General features: G+C 40.6%; 1 protein-coding gene across 1 annotated transcript in view; it reads left to right on the plus strand.

Moving 5' to 3' along the window:
• The window catches only part of LOC122772622 (protein unc-13 homolog C), a 44,741-nt gene that overhangs the window by 13,431 nt on the left and 12,622 nt on the right, over nucleotides 1-18,688 (plus strand). The window contains exons 3-11 of the mRNA XM_044030809.1: nucleotides 3,471-3,493; nucleotides 4,071-4,117; nucleotides 5,030-5,108; nucleotides 7,526-7,531; nucleotides 7,696-7,767; nucleotides 12,265-12,484; nucleotides 13,481-13,708; nucleotides 16,855-16,996; nucleotides 18,296-18,465. Coding sequence (XP_043886744.1) covers nucleotides 3,471-3,493; nucleotides 4,071-4,117; nucleotides 5,030-5,108; nucleotides 7,526-7,531; nucleotides 7,696-7,767; nucleotides 12,265-12,484; nucleotides 13,481-13,708; nucleotides 16,855-16,996; nucleotides 18,296-18,465 — 987 coding nt within the window. The remainder of the gene's footprint in view (nucleotides 1-3,470; nucleotides 3,494-4,070; nucleotides 4,118-5,029; nucleotides 5,109-7,525; nucleotides 7,532-7,695; nucleotides 7,768-12,264; nucleotides 12,485-13,480; nucleotides 13,709-16,854; nucleotides 16,997-18,295; nucleotides 18,466-18,688) is intronic.

An 18,688-nucleotide genomic window follows, 5' to 3' on the forward strand; every position in this document is an offset into this window, starting at 1 on the left:
ATTTCAACAATTTAAAAGATATTTTGTTAAAAGGTGTTCCATTTTTAGATGAAATTCGCAATGTATTTAATTCCAGAAGATTTATTGTGCTTAATTGGGTCAATATAAGTACAAATGTCCCTGTGTGTGTGAGCAGCGGTTAGTCCTAGTTGTATAATCAGCCATGTGCTGGCTTTCCTGCTCCAGTGAACTCTGATTTATGTACGGTGTGACCATGTGTGTCGGCACACTGAAATTCAGGATTTACCGCTCTTGTTGCTACCTCACACTTTTATCTGCACTGGCATGCACTGGTTTTCTCCTACACAAACATACACATTTAATTTATGTGTGATATGAAGTTTATATATCAGTGCTCTATAGCTTTTGTGGTTTTGCTGATGGAGGAGATGACTCTATCTTGTAAGCTGTGTTGAGACGAGTTTAGCTGATCACTGTCTATGGCAGTTAGCTTGCTTTTGCATTTGTTACAATGTTAGCATACTGTTGTATTAGTACCAATGCAGTGTTTTTTAAAAAAAATAAGAATGTATGCAGTCTTAATGTCTTTGGACATTTTCTGTTATCCAAATTACTTTATGACTACTGGACCTACTTGACACCTTCTTCAGTCCTAACTGACTGCAGGTGATTCTCTGCAGGTTCAAATTTAAAGAGGCCTTTCAGATGATACATAAAGCATAATTTCAAGCAAGTCCAGTTGTCTGTCGTCGAATAGAATTTGGAAAGATGTACAACCTTATGTTTGCTAGAATGCGTTGTTAATGTTTTTAAAATATCAGGGCCTCCACAAGGACCACTCTCTATGAAAAGATATGCTTGTGGTGAGCACTAATGGCTATATAGAGTGCTCTATGTGGCAGCATGCACCAAATAGTATGTACTGTGAGCCCTGCAAGTGTGCAAGTCCAGAGTAATTGCTATGTTAATGGTGTCTATTAATATTTTTATGATGTGATTTGTTTTGTCACCTTTGAAAAAAATTGAAAATTTTACTGGCAAACTTAAGCTGTAAGCATCATGTAATTTTAATCAGATCAGCTTCTTTCTTTTTTTTGTTTTTTAGAAAGTGACTGTGCTGCTAATCGTCATCCATGGGCCAATAGCAGTCCGTGTGTTGACGGTCAACACATTTTCATTTTGAAAAAATTAGGTATGCACCGAAATGAAAATTGTTGGCTGAAACCGAAAACCAAAAATCAGGGAACACTTTGCAGAAACCCAAAAACCGAAACTTCGAAAGAAATTATTATGCCAATTCTGTACCTTTTTCTTTTTTCTTTTTTTTTTTCCTTTATCTAATTTTGTTGTTATGGCTGGGACTGTGTATACTCACCTAACCAAAGTCACGGCAGTGCAATTGTATAGATTAATATTCACGCTTCAAAGACAAGCCTTTTTTTCAAGACTGTTTTTGCACAAAGAGGCTTTCCAGCATTTAATAGGTGCTGTTCCACCGTGTACTCACATCCCGTTGGAACCGTTTTATTGGTGTTCCAAACTGATCTGATTGGACAGACTCTAAGGCGCATGCTGGCCGCAGTTTTTGCATGCGTCATCACAACATCCTGTTTCAGTTGTGTTGTTTCGGTGTTAAAAGTCTTTTGGCCGGAAAACAAGCCATTTCCAGATTACCGTTGCGACAATTGTAGGGAAAACAGAACAAGACAAAACAAACTGTTTTTTGATTCATTTTGGGATGTGCATATTAAATTAGTTTTTTTGAGTTTGCATAGTTACTTTAGTTGTGACCCAGAAACTAATCATAATGCTATACCAGAAGTCAAGATTCAGGATTTTCCATTAATATGTCCTTATGCTGTTAGTAAACTTCCTATGTTTTATATGGAATAATGCCAGTATCATACAGAAATAAGTCATTTTGGTTTAACAACAACATTTTTCGTGTAAACTATTGTAACAATTTGACAGTGACAGGGATTTATCCATGTATTGCTTTTAAAGAGAAATATAATATTCCTGTCTCCCAACAAGAATATAAAACTGTGGTAAATGCATTGCCAACTGGCATTATTACGCTGCAACTCATATTTATGATGATATCTCTATAACCAATTACAGCATTACTGTGCCTGGAAACCTCATTTTTTTCACAAGAAATTCAACAATACTTTCATTAGAAATGCCTTTATCCCGAGAACAGTAGCGCATGCCAAATATAAATGGGCAGTTCAGGCTCTTGATGGTGCGACATGGAGTAATATATTCACTCTTTCTTACAAATATGTGTTGCCCAACAAAATTAAAACTGCTCTTCAAAATCACACACACATTTTACCCCGAAAATTGTATTATTTCTAGATATGTTCCTAATTCCTCCTGCAACAAAATTCAAAGAATCCAATTTGTTTTTTCATATTCAAAAATCCAAACTTCTCCAACAATGAACAGAACATAACTAACTTGCTCATTATTCTAGCCAAATGTAATATTCATAAAGCAATTTTCTCTTAAAAAGCACATAGAAATAATGATCTTAACTTGTCTTACCTTAACACAATATCAAATTTAAGAACCGTTAATTTATTGAAATCAAGCAACTTCATTACTGAATAAACCCTATATGTGAGTTTTTGGACTGTCAGGGCAGATGTCTCTGCAAAGTCCCTGCTCAGCACACCACCTCTGCACATTCCTCTCAGAAACCTCCAAACTGAGTGCATAACGCAGCAGAGATATCACCACAGGATTTTCCATTTATACTGTTTTCTGCTATAAAACTGACATATTTGTGCAAAGACGTGTTGTTTCTTTAGACTGGAGGCCTGTTTGGTGTATTCATTCAGCGTGTAGTGTAGCATTTGGAGGATAGCTATTTTTCCCACACAGTTATTTTCTTTCCCGATTTCCATTTATACGCACATCCAAGAAAATCAGATAACGGATCGCTTCGTCTATTTCGTTTTTCATTTCTAAATAGTAATCGGGAAACGGCTCATTTCACGATTTTGGTTTGATTTTTTTCCAACACGGAAATCCATTGGCCGTCGAGTACACGGACCAGTAGCACAGTATTACACCTCTGCAGTCTTGCTTATTTAGAGGCCAGGTTATTTTGCAGTTCATCTCCAAAATGGCAATATGATACGAAACGCTTAGCTAATGTTCCATGTCTGGTCAGTTAGAAGTGTTAACACAGATAACGTTATCGATTAAAGGGATCTTTCTTTCTTTTTTAATTTGTGCTGCATTGATTTTTCTATATTCAAGGATCTTCTTAACTCATCCTGTAGCTAAGAGCCTTTTGTTGTGTAGCGTAGTTTTCTGGTTGCACTGTATTCACGGCCGTTCTCTTGGGGCACATTTTGACTGTCTCCATTTCTGCATAAACTGTTGTCACCGGGCTGTAATAGTAGATGAGTGTCCTTAATACGCAAAATAAGTGTGTGTTTTTTAAAATGAGCTGCTCCTTTCTAACTCTGCATCCTCCTGTCATTTTCTCTTTCCAGACACCAGTGCTTTGGATTCTCAGGTTTTAAGTCATTATTTATCTGTTGTCATATGCAGTATAACCTCAAAGACACCTGAGGTTTTCTTGCATGCGCATGTTTGAGTCTATGTGTCTGTGATTTTGTGGTGTGATGGTGTGTTTGTGTACATGTAGTGTGTCGATGGATTGAAGTGATATAGAGAAGATAGAGAAGAAAATGCAGCATGTGCCTTTGAGCCACCTCGCAGTCACTCCGTGCTGGTTGTCCCTTTATTCCTCCCGTCTCAGAAAATGATTTGTGATTCAAACTGGACATTTCGGTTCGTGAGGAGGGAGAATTACACAATAGACGAATCTGGCCTGAAGCACCAGGAGCGACAAACACTCAGTCTTGAGCCCACAAATTACATTGATGTGGAATAATTTGGTCTTTTGCCGGTGGTCCTTTCCTCCTTCCTCCCTTTACTGTATTTCTTCTCGTTTATCATTTACTTCCATCCCAAATTGACCTCTGTGTTTTTTGCCAAGTGCACTTTATTTTTCTGTGTGCTTTTTGTAGAGACTTGTGCATTTACCTCGTATTGCTTGTCTTACATTTTCTTGTCTTTTCTCTCTGCAGCCTCGCAGTATTTTGGATGTCTGCATGCCTGGTTTGCAGACTGGAGGGTGAGTGGTGACTTACATCCGGATCTGCTTTGTTCACAATGACATGCATCTGCAATTAGGGTTTTATGTTCTGCTAAGTGATGTGCTGCCCGGGAGTACCTCAAGTTGTCCGGTGCATTCATGACTTCATGACAAGTTTGTGAGGAAAAAACCAAAACTTATCCACTTGGCTTCACATGTATGCTTTTCTTTTTTTTTTAAAGAAATCTGTAGAAAGTTGCAGTCAAACGTCAAGAGAGTCACGAATGGCTGAGGATCATCTTTTCCCCCAGCTCATGTCGAGACTATGCAGCTTTCTGCAGCATGCGTAGTGCATTAATGCTGAAAGAGGCAGGGGGTCTGGGTGAGGCAAGGGTCTACACAGCTGGTTATGTTGCATGTTTTTAGCGTCACACAACTGATTGGCTTACTCTGTGTGGAGGATGTGTGATACCACGGTGAGCTCGATAGGAAAGGGGGAAGACTGGTGGATGTGCACAGAGAGCACACAGAGGTGTGTTGTGAAGAATGAGACGTTGCCTCATAAATCAGCTGATAGATTATTGATGTTGCTGGAATGTGTCTTGAACACATAACAATCATCACCCGCAGTATTGACAGTGTGGAATAAATTCAGTATAAGGATAATATTCCAGTAGTAATGTGCCTGCACCTATACAATGCACAAATTGAGATTAACAGAGGTGGAGAGACCGGATTATTTGGTTGTCTAGTGTATGGGGTCAATGCCATGGGAAATGAAGAGGACGTGAGGAGAAGGTGAGACCGGTTATGTAGGATGTAGGAGGCATGATCCAATGTGTTTACCAGCTGTGTAAATCAAGACCACCCCCTTTCTTCGTTGTAATGTCCCCCTCCCCAGCATGACATTATTATGTTATTAATACATCTTAAATCTGTCTGCTTCTCCAGGGCTGGCAGTATTCTTTATGGTATTGACAGTATGCCAGATTTACGTCGCAAGAGGACAATGCCTCTTGTCCGAGACCTGGTGAGTCATCTGCCTCAACAAGGTTATGTGTGATTTATGTGGATTTTTTTCAGTGACCCCAAATTACCACTCTGTTGAAATCCTGTCCTGTGTGAGTATGAACTCCAGTTGAACACAATCATTTTACTGGCAGTTTGATAAAATGTGATTATGTGATTTTTTTTTTAACATACAGGAATGAAAATAGACGATAGTGCTAATCTTTTGGCTGGAGTTTTCCATCTTATATTCTGGGTTTTTTTAAGTGTACGCTACACGTGATGGAGATTATTGTAGATGTTTACTTGACGTGACACCTCGCAAGTAGAGCTGCTATGCACATAAGACAGCTTTTAAAAAGTCACATAAACTTTAATTGTGATCAAAACAAGCCAATAAGGAGCAGATTGATGATAAATGCCAACCACTTAAATCCATGCCTATTTAGTGTAGAGCACTTGTGGGAATGTGAAACGTAACCTTAGCCGTAACACAATGGTTTGATTAATTAGCCCTAGAGAGGGTGTTTAAGACATTGCATCACAACGATGCTCCCCCATTTGTTTTTTATTGAGACGTAATGTGTCATAACATATCCCACAGAGAGGCCTGGTGCAGTTCAATCCACTTTAGTACTGCGTATCACGTATAGTCTTTCTGAGAAACATTAGCAGGCTATTGCGATGCCAGAGGTATTCGTGTGTGAATAGAACTGTTTGTCCATTATGTTCTGCATTATATCTGTCTGTCTTGTGTCTACTTGTTCCTCATCTCCATGTATTGCAGAGACAAAACAACAGATATATGATCACACTCTAACTTAATTTTCTTTAAAAAAACAAAACAAAAAAAAAAACAATTTATAATGCAGCTTGATGTTATACACACAGATGCTGATGAATGTTTATACAACAGTGAACAACATGAGTTGATGCTGTATTTGTCCATATCTCTTATGAAATTAATAACCAACAATGTCTTGGTAAGTATGGGATGTCGTTTTTAATTTTTTATTTTTTTGGACTTTGTATATTTGCCATCCCTACATAGACCCATAACAGCTATGGGTGATATTTTTCAGTGAGTTGTCAGATTTCACCCTCGCCGATGCTTGGCCATTTTCCTCCTCCTTTGTTGCTCGGCAGGTGTCGAAGATTTGTATTAAACTTGAAATGTTGACAACTCCACCCAAAAATATATCCGAGAGACTTCATTGATTCTGATTTAACTGTGTGAGGCTTTTAAATCATGTAAAAGTGACACTCAGCAAGCCTTTTACACTCGGGATGAAGTCACTAGTCAGCAAACAAATTGGTCCCCTTTCATGCCTCTCCTTTGTCAATGTCCCACATTTGCTGTGTGATTGCTTCAGGGCAGCGACAGCGTTTGATTGGAACGGACAGCAGGGCTCCCCCATATTATGGTGGGATGTGAAAACAAACAAGCAAACGAAATGAAAAAACAACAACAACAAAAAAAAAAAGTTGGAAAATCAATTCACATGGCACTGAACACTATATAGATAACTATCTGGACAGAGGGTCACATTGTATTGCCTGCAGCAACCTCAGCAGTGCTGGTGCATGTTGATAAACTTACATCAACACTCACAGTTCATGTAGAGGTCACATTCCCCTCCTACATTCTCCATGGCTTCCATGGATCTTTACCATAGCTGGGCTGTACAGACAAGAGGGTGGTGGTAAAGACTGATCCAATATTGTCAGCTGTCCATGTCTGCATTCCTGTGTTATGTAACTTCCTCCAGTATGGGGGTAGATGTTGATCAATTTCTGGTCACCCAGATTCAATGGATATTAATACCAAGTCAATTTACTTGTGCATTTGTGCGTCTGTGCGTGTGTGTGTGTGTGTGTGTTACCCGTTTGTGTTTGTTAGACTGTCGTGTCTATGTGTGTGTGTGTGTACTATACATGTTTGAGTTAGTGAATGAAAGTGTGTGTGTGTGTGTGCGAGACTCGGTGTTGTGCAGTACACCTGGCTCCACCCATACATGTGTGCGAGTGTCTTGTGTGCATTTCCGTGTGTGCCAAACTAATGTGCAGCGCAGACAGCAGAAAATATGATCAAAGCTTCATCCAACAGAGAAGTGAATAGAAATGCCAAGCATGACTGCAGTTTAGCGACCACCACTGCATGAGTGGAGAAAGAATCGTGCAACGGCTCATACGACCTCTCTTAATGAATAGTTGAATCTTTCTCGAGCTCTGTGCCCTGACCAGCAGTCCTGCATGGCAGCTGAGACACCTCTGCACTCAGTATGGATAACAATAATAATAATAATAACAATAATAATAATAATAAACACCACAAATTCTTCTGCTGTTTGTACATTCAACAGTCACCCTCCAACTCCCTGGCTAATTCAATGTCTTTATTTCTTTTATTTTCCATTCATGGGCTCCCGGAAATCACAGGCCTTGGTAAGCCTCCATTCTCTTTTCACAAGCCAACAAACCCAGTATGGATGTGTGTTCTGTATACCTCTGTACTTCATATTGTGTAAAACTTTATAAAAGTGCAGAAAGGTAAAAATAGGTCAATGACTTCATTCATTTTCAACAAAACTCTTCTCCTCCTCTCCCAGACCCTCACTGCTCGAAAGGCAGGCATCTCATTCGCTCTAGTGAACCGGTCCACCCTGAATAATGAGGACCTGGTGAGTACTAACATTCCCTTCATTGCTTGCATGAAAAGCGATTACTGGCTATTATCATGTCTTTGTGGATAATGGAGAGTTCCTTCTAGGAAAAAGGATGTTGCAGCCATGGTCTCATTATTTTTTCAAGGATGTTGCTGGAACTCTGACAAATGTTTATAGCTGTTCTAATCAACGTGGCCATTGTGCCTCGGGGACCATGAGCGATGTTGCCGGGGAAAACTGGGTTCCAAAATGAAAATAAGATTAATAAGAATAATAATTAGGTACTCGTCTTATATCTTTCCTTGCATATGCACAATGCCATCATTGGTCCATCTACCTGTCTCTCTGTTGATAATGTTGATAATAGTTTGTTAAAATGGTCTGTAGATTTTCTCAACGGACTTTGGCGCAGGGGGCCACACGGTGTTGTAGTGGTTAGCACTCTCGCCTTGCAGAGAGAAGACCCGGGTTCGAGCCCCGGTTGGAACAAGGGCCTTTCTGCATGGAGTTTGCATGTTCTCCCTGTGTGTGCGTGGGTTCTCTCCGGGTTCTCCGGCTTCCTCCCACAGTCCAAAAACATGCAATATGGGGAATAGGTAAATTGGACACTCTAAATTGACCGTAGGAGTGAGTGTGAGAGTGAATGGTTGTTTGTCTCTATCTGTGTGTGGCCCTGCGATGGACTGGCGAACTGTCCAGGGTGTACCCTGCCTATCGCCCGATGTAGCTGAGATTGGCACAGCACCCCCCGCGACCCTCTGGTGGAGGATAAAGTGGTTAGATGATGACTGACTGACTTTGGCGCAGGAAAGTGAGTGGTTTTCAAACTATAGTTCCAGTTGGAAAAGACTAGATGTACACAACTGCAACATAAAATGGGCGACAAGATATTTTAGACTTCAGTGGCTGTAGACCAGGGGTGTCAAACATTCGGCCCACGGGCCAAATCTGGCCCACCGGAGGACAGGATGAATTTGTGTAAATTTCAGTTCTACCTGTGACTGAATATTTCGTGCCTTTGTAGATCCACTGTGACCTGTAAGAATGTGTAAATGGTAAACTTAGGCATAATATCGTTGAAATTACACTTGGTTTCCTCAAGAAATTTCATAATATGTTTTGTGAAAAGATACTTCATCAAATTTAAAGTTTCATGTTGTTTTACTGGTCCGGCCACTTGAGAACAAATTGCTCTGTATGTGGCCGCTGAATTAGTTTGACACCCCTGGTGTAGACTTTCTTTGGTGTCTGAGTGTGGCTTGTGTCCCTGCTGGTGGACATATTTTCAGTGAGACCAAATGTTCATTTTTGATTCTTGGCGCAGTTCACAGCTTCCTCCATACAACCACCCTTAAAAGAAGAAAACACTTTAAAAATCTAACACATACAAATACAATATGCTTCATTTATTGCCGTTTATATTTCACAACACAACAATGTGAACATGTGAAAAGGGATTCTGAAAACACCACATGTTTTTTTCCCTTTACAAATCGTTTTCCCCTACGTTTCAAATGCCTTCAGTAAAGCGTTCATTTATTCTTCCCTCTGAGCAACTAAGATTTTATCTATAGTTTTTACATGAGACATTCTTGCCCTTCCTCTTGAGCAATTTTCCGCTTCTCTCTCCATCCCCGTCGATGGCGAGAGACACTTTTGAGTTGACCTCCAAACCAGACTCTGCATCAATTAATTGCAATTCTTTCCTCCCAGAGGAGGAGAAAAACAGAGGATGAGGGAAACAGCAGGAGACAGCAGTTTCACAGCAAGAGAAACAACTTCATATCAATGTGTATGCAACACAGGGCCTAATCCTACCGGATTATTGGATACTAAAGTGTCGTGTACATGATGTACAGTACGTATATTTAATCAGCTGCTAAGTTAGAGGGTCTTGATTGCTTACGAATAGCCATGGGTTAGATTTTAGGCACTTTAAATGTGAACAGCTCATTTCCCAGATGAGGAAGGAATTGTGCGATGAATGCATTGTGTTAATGTGTGTATGAAGAGACTGGACTCTTGGAGCTACCATGGCAAGTGTTGAACTTCAGGATGTCCATTGCATCTGATAAAAAAACAAAAACAAAAAAAAAACCCAGTCGTTGATGGCAGAGGGAATCTGAGTTCAGAGTAAATGCAGGTTGTGTGGTCTTGATAAGTGGGACGAGCAGATGTCAAGAGCTTTATCGGCTGCATTAAATCCAGGGAGTGCTTTACTGTGAGTCCTGTGGACGTACTCAGTAAATGACCATATGTGTTTGAGGAGTGCAGAGGACTCAGGGGAAGAGAGGATGAGAAAAGGAAAGACTTGAGCACTGAAGGAGAGAAGGTTCAGAGCAGAGAATGGCTCATCACCAGGACTCCCTGATGTCCCTGATGAGTTAGAGATGTTGACAAATTCCTCACCTTTGGTCCCTGGAGAGAAGTCTATTAAGACCTCTTCCTTCTTTTGTCTCTTTCTTGTCCATCTGCCCTCAACAAAGCTTCCATCAGTGGATTTTTTTTACATCTTTCAACCTAATACAATTGAATTTGCCTTAAATGTCTTACTCTGTCATTGCTGACACATGGACCTGTCTTGATGCGAGGCTCTTTTTGCATCAAGGTTCCCATGTACCTGCTTTTTGGAGCAGAAAGAAACATCACGTGTGGGCCTGTGTGTGTCCACCGTGTGTGTCTGAAGAAAAACGGTGACCTGACAAAGGGTTATGTCAAAATGAAATATGTGAAGTGTACATATCATCTGGCTATGTGCTGTACAAATGATGCTGATTTTATACTGATTGCCTGTTGGATTTTGTCAGATAGACGATTGTCTTACACCGACCTCATGTGGTTTATTAGACAAAAAGACATTGGATTCTTTGCTATGGCTGCCTGCAACTCTATGCGATATAGATAATTTGAGTTGCAGAAGGTGGTAACAGAAGCATGTCAATGTCATTGAAGTGGCTAACGGCGACAATGGGTTGGTGAAAACTCAGAAATGACTTGGAGAGATTAGATTCTTCTCTGCCGTGTTGGTCTCAGACACAAGCTGAAGCTGTCAATCAATTCTTGCAGTGTCTTGCACAAAATCACCAGGGTTTCCTCGCAGTGTAACACGTACGACTCACACATGCAGCTTTCTTCCCACATCTGCTGTGCTGTGTGACATAGGGTGTCAGGACTGAGAGTGTCGAGATTGGGGGGGGGGCGGTGTGCCGGATTTGAAAATACAGAAAAGAAAACTGGCTTTGAAATAAGTAGGTTTAAAAGCACCAACATAGAAAGTTATATACAGACCTAATGTGGCTTACAGAATTAGACGGTTCTGTATTACATTTGATGAAGGGTTTTGCCTTCCGTTTAGGGCTCTGGTATAGCTGTGGCTAAATCTTAGACATCTGCCTTATATCATCGTCATCAGATTAAAAGAGAAATCTCTGTGTCTGTGCTTCATTAAAGGTCCTCTGCGCTCCAGCATCCTCTCAGTTGCATCAGCAAATCCCAGAATGTGAGATAGCCTTGTCATCTGGTGCTTTATAATCGTGTGTGTGTGTGTGTGTGTGCAGTAATCTTCATAGCGAAGTGTAGAGCTGCTGCTCGTGCTCAGGTGTTAAAAGCACATTGTCCACACACTGGGGGCTGATGGCAAAGCAGCGAGCACCTCTCGAAGATTTATTCAACGGCCATAGATCTCCTTCTCTTTCTCTGCCACTTTCTCTCTCACTTTTGCTCGCTCTCTCAATCTGGATAATGTTCACTTTTAAAACGTTATTTACAGCATCCATTGATTCTGCCTTCAAGAATTGGCAAGTCCCAGCTCCTTTTCCTGTCTTTGTGGATGGAAGGGCTGTGGCAGTAAAGCATTCAATTTGAAGATACTTCTGTTGCAGCGATCAGTTTAGACAGGTCCCCACTAGACTTAAGTATTTTATCTGAAGTGGTGTTTTTTCAGCAAACCACTCATTGTGCATCACGCCAGTGGGCTAAAGACGTTGTTAATCTAAAGTTAATGAGATGTTAGCCTGATTTACTTCTGTACCTACTTAATGACAGTCAGGAAAGGATAAACAAAGCCTCCTCCTCGTTATCTCCCGAGTGTTTGATATTATTCTCTAAGAAAGCCTAAATACTGCTGCAACACAACGGGATAATTGCTGCAGTTTACTTATTCAACTGCTCAGACTGCAGATCGGACTGAGTTAAGCCTCCAGAGGCTTCCTTTCTGAGAAAGTTTTAATTCTGACTCAAGTTTTATATTATTTTAGTAGATAGTGGTATCTGAGCAGGTTGTGCTGATCTCAACATGTAGTGAATGTTTTTGAAAAAGCAATTTCGGCACAAAATTTTTTTTTTTTTTTTTAATGAAAGATGGTATGAAATAACATAAGTTTCTGCAGCTCCTTGTGCCATGGGAGTTTAACAACATTCGCTTCACCTTCCCTGTCTCTCTCATCCCTTACTTTTGTATCTGCCCATATTTTATTTTTCACAGTGTCTCATTGCTGTCTCTGCTGTTTTCAGAAACTGCATGTGTTCAAGAAGACTCTACAGGCCTTGATCTACCCAATTTCATCCACAACACCGCATAACTTTGAGGTGTGGACAGCGACAGCGCCCACCTACTGCCATGAGTGCGAGGGGCTGCTGTGGGGCATCGCCCGTCAGGGCATGCGCTGCTCAGAGTGTGGCGTTAAATGTCATGAGAAGTGCCAGGACCTGCTCAACGCGGACTGTTTACAAAGTAAGCAACTTCGATTTACTCATGCACAAACACCGTTGACAATGTAACTGTGCTATTTGAATGTGCTCTCTACAAAGACAAAAAAAAAAAGTGGTTTAAACTGCAAATTATAGAAAAAAAAACATTTATTTCCCTCCATTTTGTTACAGGTCTAATTACAAATGATTCTTTTCCTGTAAAAATCACTTTTATGTCACGATCAGTTTAAAAATGAAAACATGAACCTTTTTCCTTCCAATGAAATTGGTGTAAGTATTAAGACTACAATTGTGCCTATAATAAATGTCATGTCAGTGTCATTATGGCAACATGTGTAATGCATTACATATCCCCTTTAGGTCATTACGACACGTGACATGGTGCATTTACTCTGCTCTGTCCAGTCGCTTGCATCCTAATCACTTTTTTCAATCAAGGACCTCGCTGTTACACCATAGACAATCTGCAACAATATCACATGCAGGCTTCAGGATGATCCCTGCGGCAATCCTCATAAACCTTAAGTGGATTAGTTACACACTGGCTCTTATAAACGTCAGTGTTTCACAGTTGCACACTTGTGCTTTGATAGTTGAAACTGCAATATGTCTTTATCATGTTGTGCACTCTTGGAGGCACTGCAGATACACGATCCTGATACAGATAAAGAGAATTAACCTTCACATGTACCTCCTTTGTCCTGTAGACAAAAATGAGACAAACGGTAACATTAATTTATGCTTTCTCCTCTTCCATGCATATCCACACAATCAGTATTCAGTGAAAATCAGACACTTTCAATCTCAATGTATCCTGGATGCTTTAGTACTGCACAATGCACTTATTTATTTATTTTTTTTTAAAGAAAATGGGCCACATGGTGGAGCCAGGATACATGCTTGTTTCTGTTTGTTTGTGCTGTTACCCGTCCGCCTTTAGGATAAAGCAATAGATACACACATTCAATTCCTTGTTACAGTGTCTTTAAGTATTAAATAAGCCAACTCTTTGTTGCAGGGGCTGTGGAGAAAAGCTCCAAGCACGGGGCAGAGGACAAGACCCAAAATATCATAATGGCTATGAAGGAGCGCATGAAGATACGAGAAAAGAACCGCCCAGAGGTGTTTGAGGTGATCCAGGAGATGTTCCACGTCTCCAAAGAGGATTTTGCCAGCCACCTGAAAACAGCCAAGCAGGCTGTGCTTGATGGGACCTCCAAGTGGTCTGCCAAAATCAGCATCACAGGTTAGCCTGGTTCCTGTAATTATATCAGACATTTTTATCAACACAATTTCCCTCAGGGAGCAATTAAAAGATTTCTGTTTTGAGGGTATGGTATTAGTGTGTATTAGCTTTAAACACAACATAATTTGTCGTCCGAAATGGAAATTTTCTAATACTGCTGTGCTGCAGGTGATCCTTGACCTTTGAACCATGGCCTTTAACCTTTGGCTCAGTCCCATCGAGACCAGATCATCAAAAATGCCATCACAAGTCACTCCCACCTCAAATGAATAAAACCCGCTGCCATCCTTTTTAGTATTTACTCACAATTAACCTCAAGATCTTGGTCATTAACCTCTGACATGGAAGAGTGAATAGCACTCCACCTAAATTAGGAACAGATATTGATTCAGTAATTCTGGGAGAAATAATTTGCTGGTTGTGTGGGCAGTGTTTGACAATTGTTCAGTCATTGTATAGATATGGAAGACAAATCTGTATACCTGACTCATTCACGGATACAAGGCTCTGTCGTGAATAACACCCGCAGCTCAGTCCTCGGCGTGTAGTAATAATGAAAACAAGATAGAAATTTGAGCAGTCGGGAAGCTAATCAGGATGGAACAATGCACTAAAAATTACAAAAGCATCCGAGAGACTCTAATAATGAGGCTATGGCGGCTTCTTTATATAGTTTAATAATACCTGCTGCACCTCGTGGAGGTGTGGAGGTGCCCCACCTCCTCCACAATGTCAGCTGAAATAGGAGGAACCCAGGAGAAGGAGACGTGAAAAAAGATCCAGAATAGCCATGGTCAGTTTCACAGGAGCTTATTGAACGCCCCATTTTAGACTGCACTTATTGAGTTGTTATTTATTCACCATTCATCAAATAATGACAAACTGACTGAGCTCTGACAGAGACCGTGAGATACTGTATATCTGTTGAAAGTGCATGTTAAGAGACCTGGCAGTAAACCCTCATATCAGATGTACTATCATCTGTTACTTTTAATTACCTACTGTTGTTAATTACCTTACCTTTTCCGTTGACTGTTAATGTTTTCCGTATGATTACATTTTCCTCTGCTTTGGTTTGAGTTCAGCCTGGCTGAAACAAACGTCAAGGTCGCTGCACTGAAAAGCAATTCCTTCCTTCCTTCCTGTTCATTTGCCGTTCATCACATTCTAAAATGTTTTATTCCTTCACTTCCTCTGCATACACACTTTGTTACTCTGCTCCTCTCTGATGAACAGTACGTTCTCACTTCTCCCACCTTGAGCACTTAAGGTTTTGTGAAATAATTACAATACATTTTACTTCTCTGTGTGTGTGTGATAACTCCACAGAGCAAAAACACAGAATAGTAAAGAATAGAATAAAATAGTGATAATACCCATACGATAATTATGAAAAACTATAATTAACAACAACAATATCAGCAGTGGATTATAATTGCAGATCAGAGTGTTTATCTTGGAAATTGAGGCCATGGTGACAAAATGATCTGAATGACAAGAAGGCAGTAGATTATAAATGAACTGCAGGTTTCCTAGAACAGAACCATGTGGGAGTGGCATCTTCAATGTCACTACCAAGGAATGTCAAGGTTGAATATTATTATTATGCTTCATTTTTGTCTTTCTGTCTTTGTTGTTTTCTGTCCATTACAATGTTCATAACCACAATTAATTCGATTAATTAGAGAAAAGTATGTAGTATTCCAAGTATGCAACTTGGAAGAACATTGATATTATTTCGATTTGAAGGTTCAGAGTGGAAGAATTATTTGCATCCAATGGTGTGACTATAGAATGCAACAAGCAGAGGTCTCATCTGCTTACTCCTACCTTTCCCACGTGCTTCAGGGGAATATAATGGTCTCGGAATACCAGAAGGGATGTAAGCACTCTTTCACAACTCTTTCTACTCTTCCACTCTCCCACTCTCTCTACCGTTTCTTCCTTCTACTTGTTTTGGTTTATCCATCTGGTTTATGTGGGTTGAATTGTTCTTATATTTTGCCTTCAAAGCTTTAAAACATAAAACCCACATTCTGGCTGGTTTGTCTGTGTGGGCTTCTGTAGAAACATGGCCACGTAAGATGGCAGCCTCTGTAAAGCAAGGTCCTTGCCTCAAAAAAAAAAAAAGAAGAAGCCCTTTTTGATGTGACACACTGGACCTTTACACAAACTTAGATGCACAATAAATAAATGATCACAATAATAAATTCAGGCCTGGTACTATACACCAACTCTACTCTACTTGCATTTGCTTGTGCAGAGGAAATGTGAAATGTGAGGTTCTCTCACCATGTGAAGAATTGAGAGAGGACGAGGGAGGAAGTCCCGACTACTGAGTTTCTCAGCTCGGCGCACACGGTCCTGAGAAATCATTTGTCGGTGGTGGACAGGTCGACGTAACCGTCCATGCTGGATAATCTGACAAGCACTTCATTCAAAGCATACTAACACACACCTTTACCCGTGTGTCTTAGACCCCTCGCTTACTAACAGGGGGCAGAGCGAGCAGGCCATGGTTCTTGAGACCTCTACATCCTGCCCACCAACTCCTGTCAGCATTGAGTTGAGGGATATATATGTACTCTGAATTATTTAGACTGCCACTTATGCATATTTAATGTTCCAGTGTCCTTTTTCCCTTTTGTGGCACTGTGAAGCACTACTGTCTCTCTTTGCCCGTACGGTCCTCTCTCTGTGTGGAAGCAAGCCTCCACATCACTGATCTTTATCTGAAGTCACATCTTAGCTCAGCGTGGACATTTGGAGGTGGGCACACACGCGGGGGGCGGACGCCTACCTATAGCTTAGATGCAGGAATGGACAAACTATAAACACACTGGGCATATACGAACACGATAAACAATGGCTATTGCCATCAAATCAAAAGAGCTGCTTTATTGACTCAGCTTTTGGCGAGCCTTTATTCAATTAGAACCAACGAATCTGATAAACACAATTCTGGCAGTGAACACTGAAATAAATAAATAAATAAATAAAAAAGCAGAGATAGATCACTGGCTTTAAATTGAGTGACTCATGTAAAATATCCCTTGTCATAGTTCAGAGTGATATGAATATATGACATTCAATGTTTTCATGCCTGTGATCTTAATGTGACTCTTCTTCCACTGTCTTGTTTCTAGTCATGAGTGCACAAGGCTTACAGGCCAAGGATAAAACTGGCTCCAGTGACCCTTACGTCACCGTCCAGATCGGTAAAACCAAACGCAGAACGAAGACCATCTTTGGCAACCTCAACCCGGTGTGGGACGAGAAGTTCTACTTGTGAGTGCCTTGTCCTTTTTATTTCACTTCTATATTCAGACGAATCAAATAAAGTTAGTAGATTTGGGGGATTTCAATTAAGACAAAGTAGACGTCACGTGCACTGTGTAGATGTTGGAGATCCAGCATCTGTACTACTGGATAAGATGGGTCTTGTTTCAGGAAAAAAGTTAATATACCTTTGCATAATTTATGCCATTTGGTCCACTGATTCATTTTTCTGCCTTGACCTACTTTTTTGTTTGTACTGTTTTTATAGCGTTTTGTTTATTTTCACAGCAGCGGCGAATAAAACTGGAGGGCACTCGGCATGTTGTGCAAATCTAACACAAAGTGTTAAAGAATGACTGCTCGTATTTACAATTTTAGGGAACAACTTGGAATATTTGCTTGACCCACAAATGATTATTAAGCATACAGAACTGGTGTCTTTGAAAATCCTGTTGGTGCTGAGCTCATTTCTTTTTCTTCTCTCTTTTTTAAAAACTGTTATCCTCTGGCTAGAAATGGAGAAAAGGATTAGTGAGGGGGTTTGTCTTTATATTTTATAAGAGTTTTCTAGCCCCACACCTGTAATGACACTCCAGTGGTGGCTATAATAAAACTTTTCCCCATTACTACAGGGATGTAGATTAATAGAGTGATACATTACCATGTGATTGGTAGAGAGCAAAGCCCTGGACTAATGCGGCAGCGGTGGCAGCAGCCACTGCTTCTCTGGAACAAAAGAAAGAAAGATGCAGATCCTGTTTCTCCAGCAGTCACATCCAAGATGTCATTAGAACAAAAAATGCTTCCTGTTAGCTTTAATTCCAGAGCTGAACACTCTGACCCTATATGAAAGTGCTTTGGCCGCCTCTGTTTCTTTTTTTTCTACAGTGTCATGTGACATGTGACAGCAGCACTGATGCAAAGCAGCTGGAAAAAATGGCATTCAAAGCTTCCACAAAGTAGAAATCAGCTCTCTGATGATCATAGCTTACACTTCAACAGAATACAAATTCAAAAGCTGCACAGTAAAGGTCATGGCATGACTTTGGGTAATTCTTGCTGCCAGACAGACAGCGCTTCTCCACAGTGGCATTCCAGACATGTCATTGTGTACTCACTCATACTCAGCTATGTATGCAAATTCTTTCCCGATATTTAGAAAAGAGTCGTGGTATGTGGGTCTCTGATATTTGTGCATCTTCATTCCGCTCCACTCAACAACCCGCTCCAGTAATCTGCCACTCCAGCATATGATGTCGCTGCTGTTTGTGTTGCCCCAGACTGTTTCTAACATGACTGTCGTTGCAGTGAATGTCATAATGCCACCGACCGCATCAAGGTGCGCGTCTGGGATGAAGACGACGACATCAAATCGCGGGTGAAGCAGCACTTTAAGCGCGAGTCGGATGACTTCCTGGGTCAGACCATCATTGAGGTCCGCACACTCAGCGGGGAGATGGATGTTTGGTACAATTTAGGTATGTCACCCATTCAATCTTTGTGTATTTTTTACAAGATACTGTTATTGTCAGGGTTTTAAATGCTGTTTGTGTCTGTGCCTTTAATTTCACATGTTAAATGCTACATGTAGCCACCTACCAAGTCTAATCTTGAGTAGGTCACATGGTTTGATCCGAATTAAAAGATTCTTAACATTTGTTACAGAAATCAAACACGAGGTTGTGAAGTTTGGGAGCTCTG

Source organism: Solea senegalensis, linkage group LG7 (assembly GCF_019176455.1).
Source record: "Solea senegalensis isolate Sse05_10M linkage group LG7, IFAPA_SoseM_1, whole genome shotgun sequence".
Classification (NCBI taxonomy): domain Eukaryota; kingdom Metazoa; phylum Chordata; class Actinopteri; order Pleuronectiformes; family Soleidae; genus Solea; species Solea senegalensis.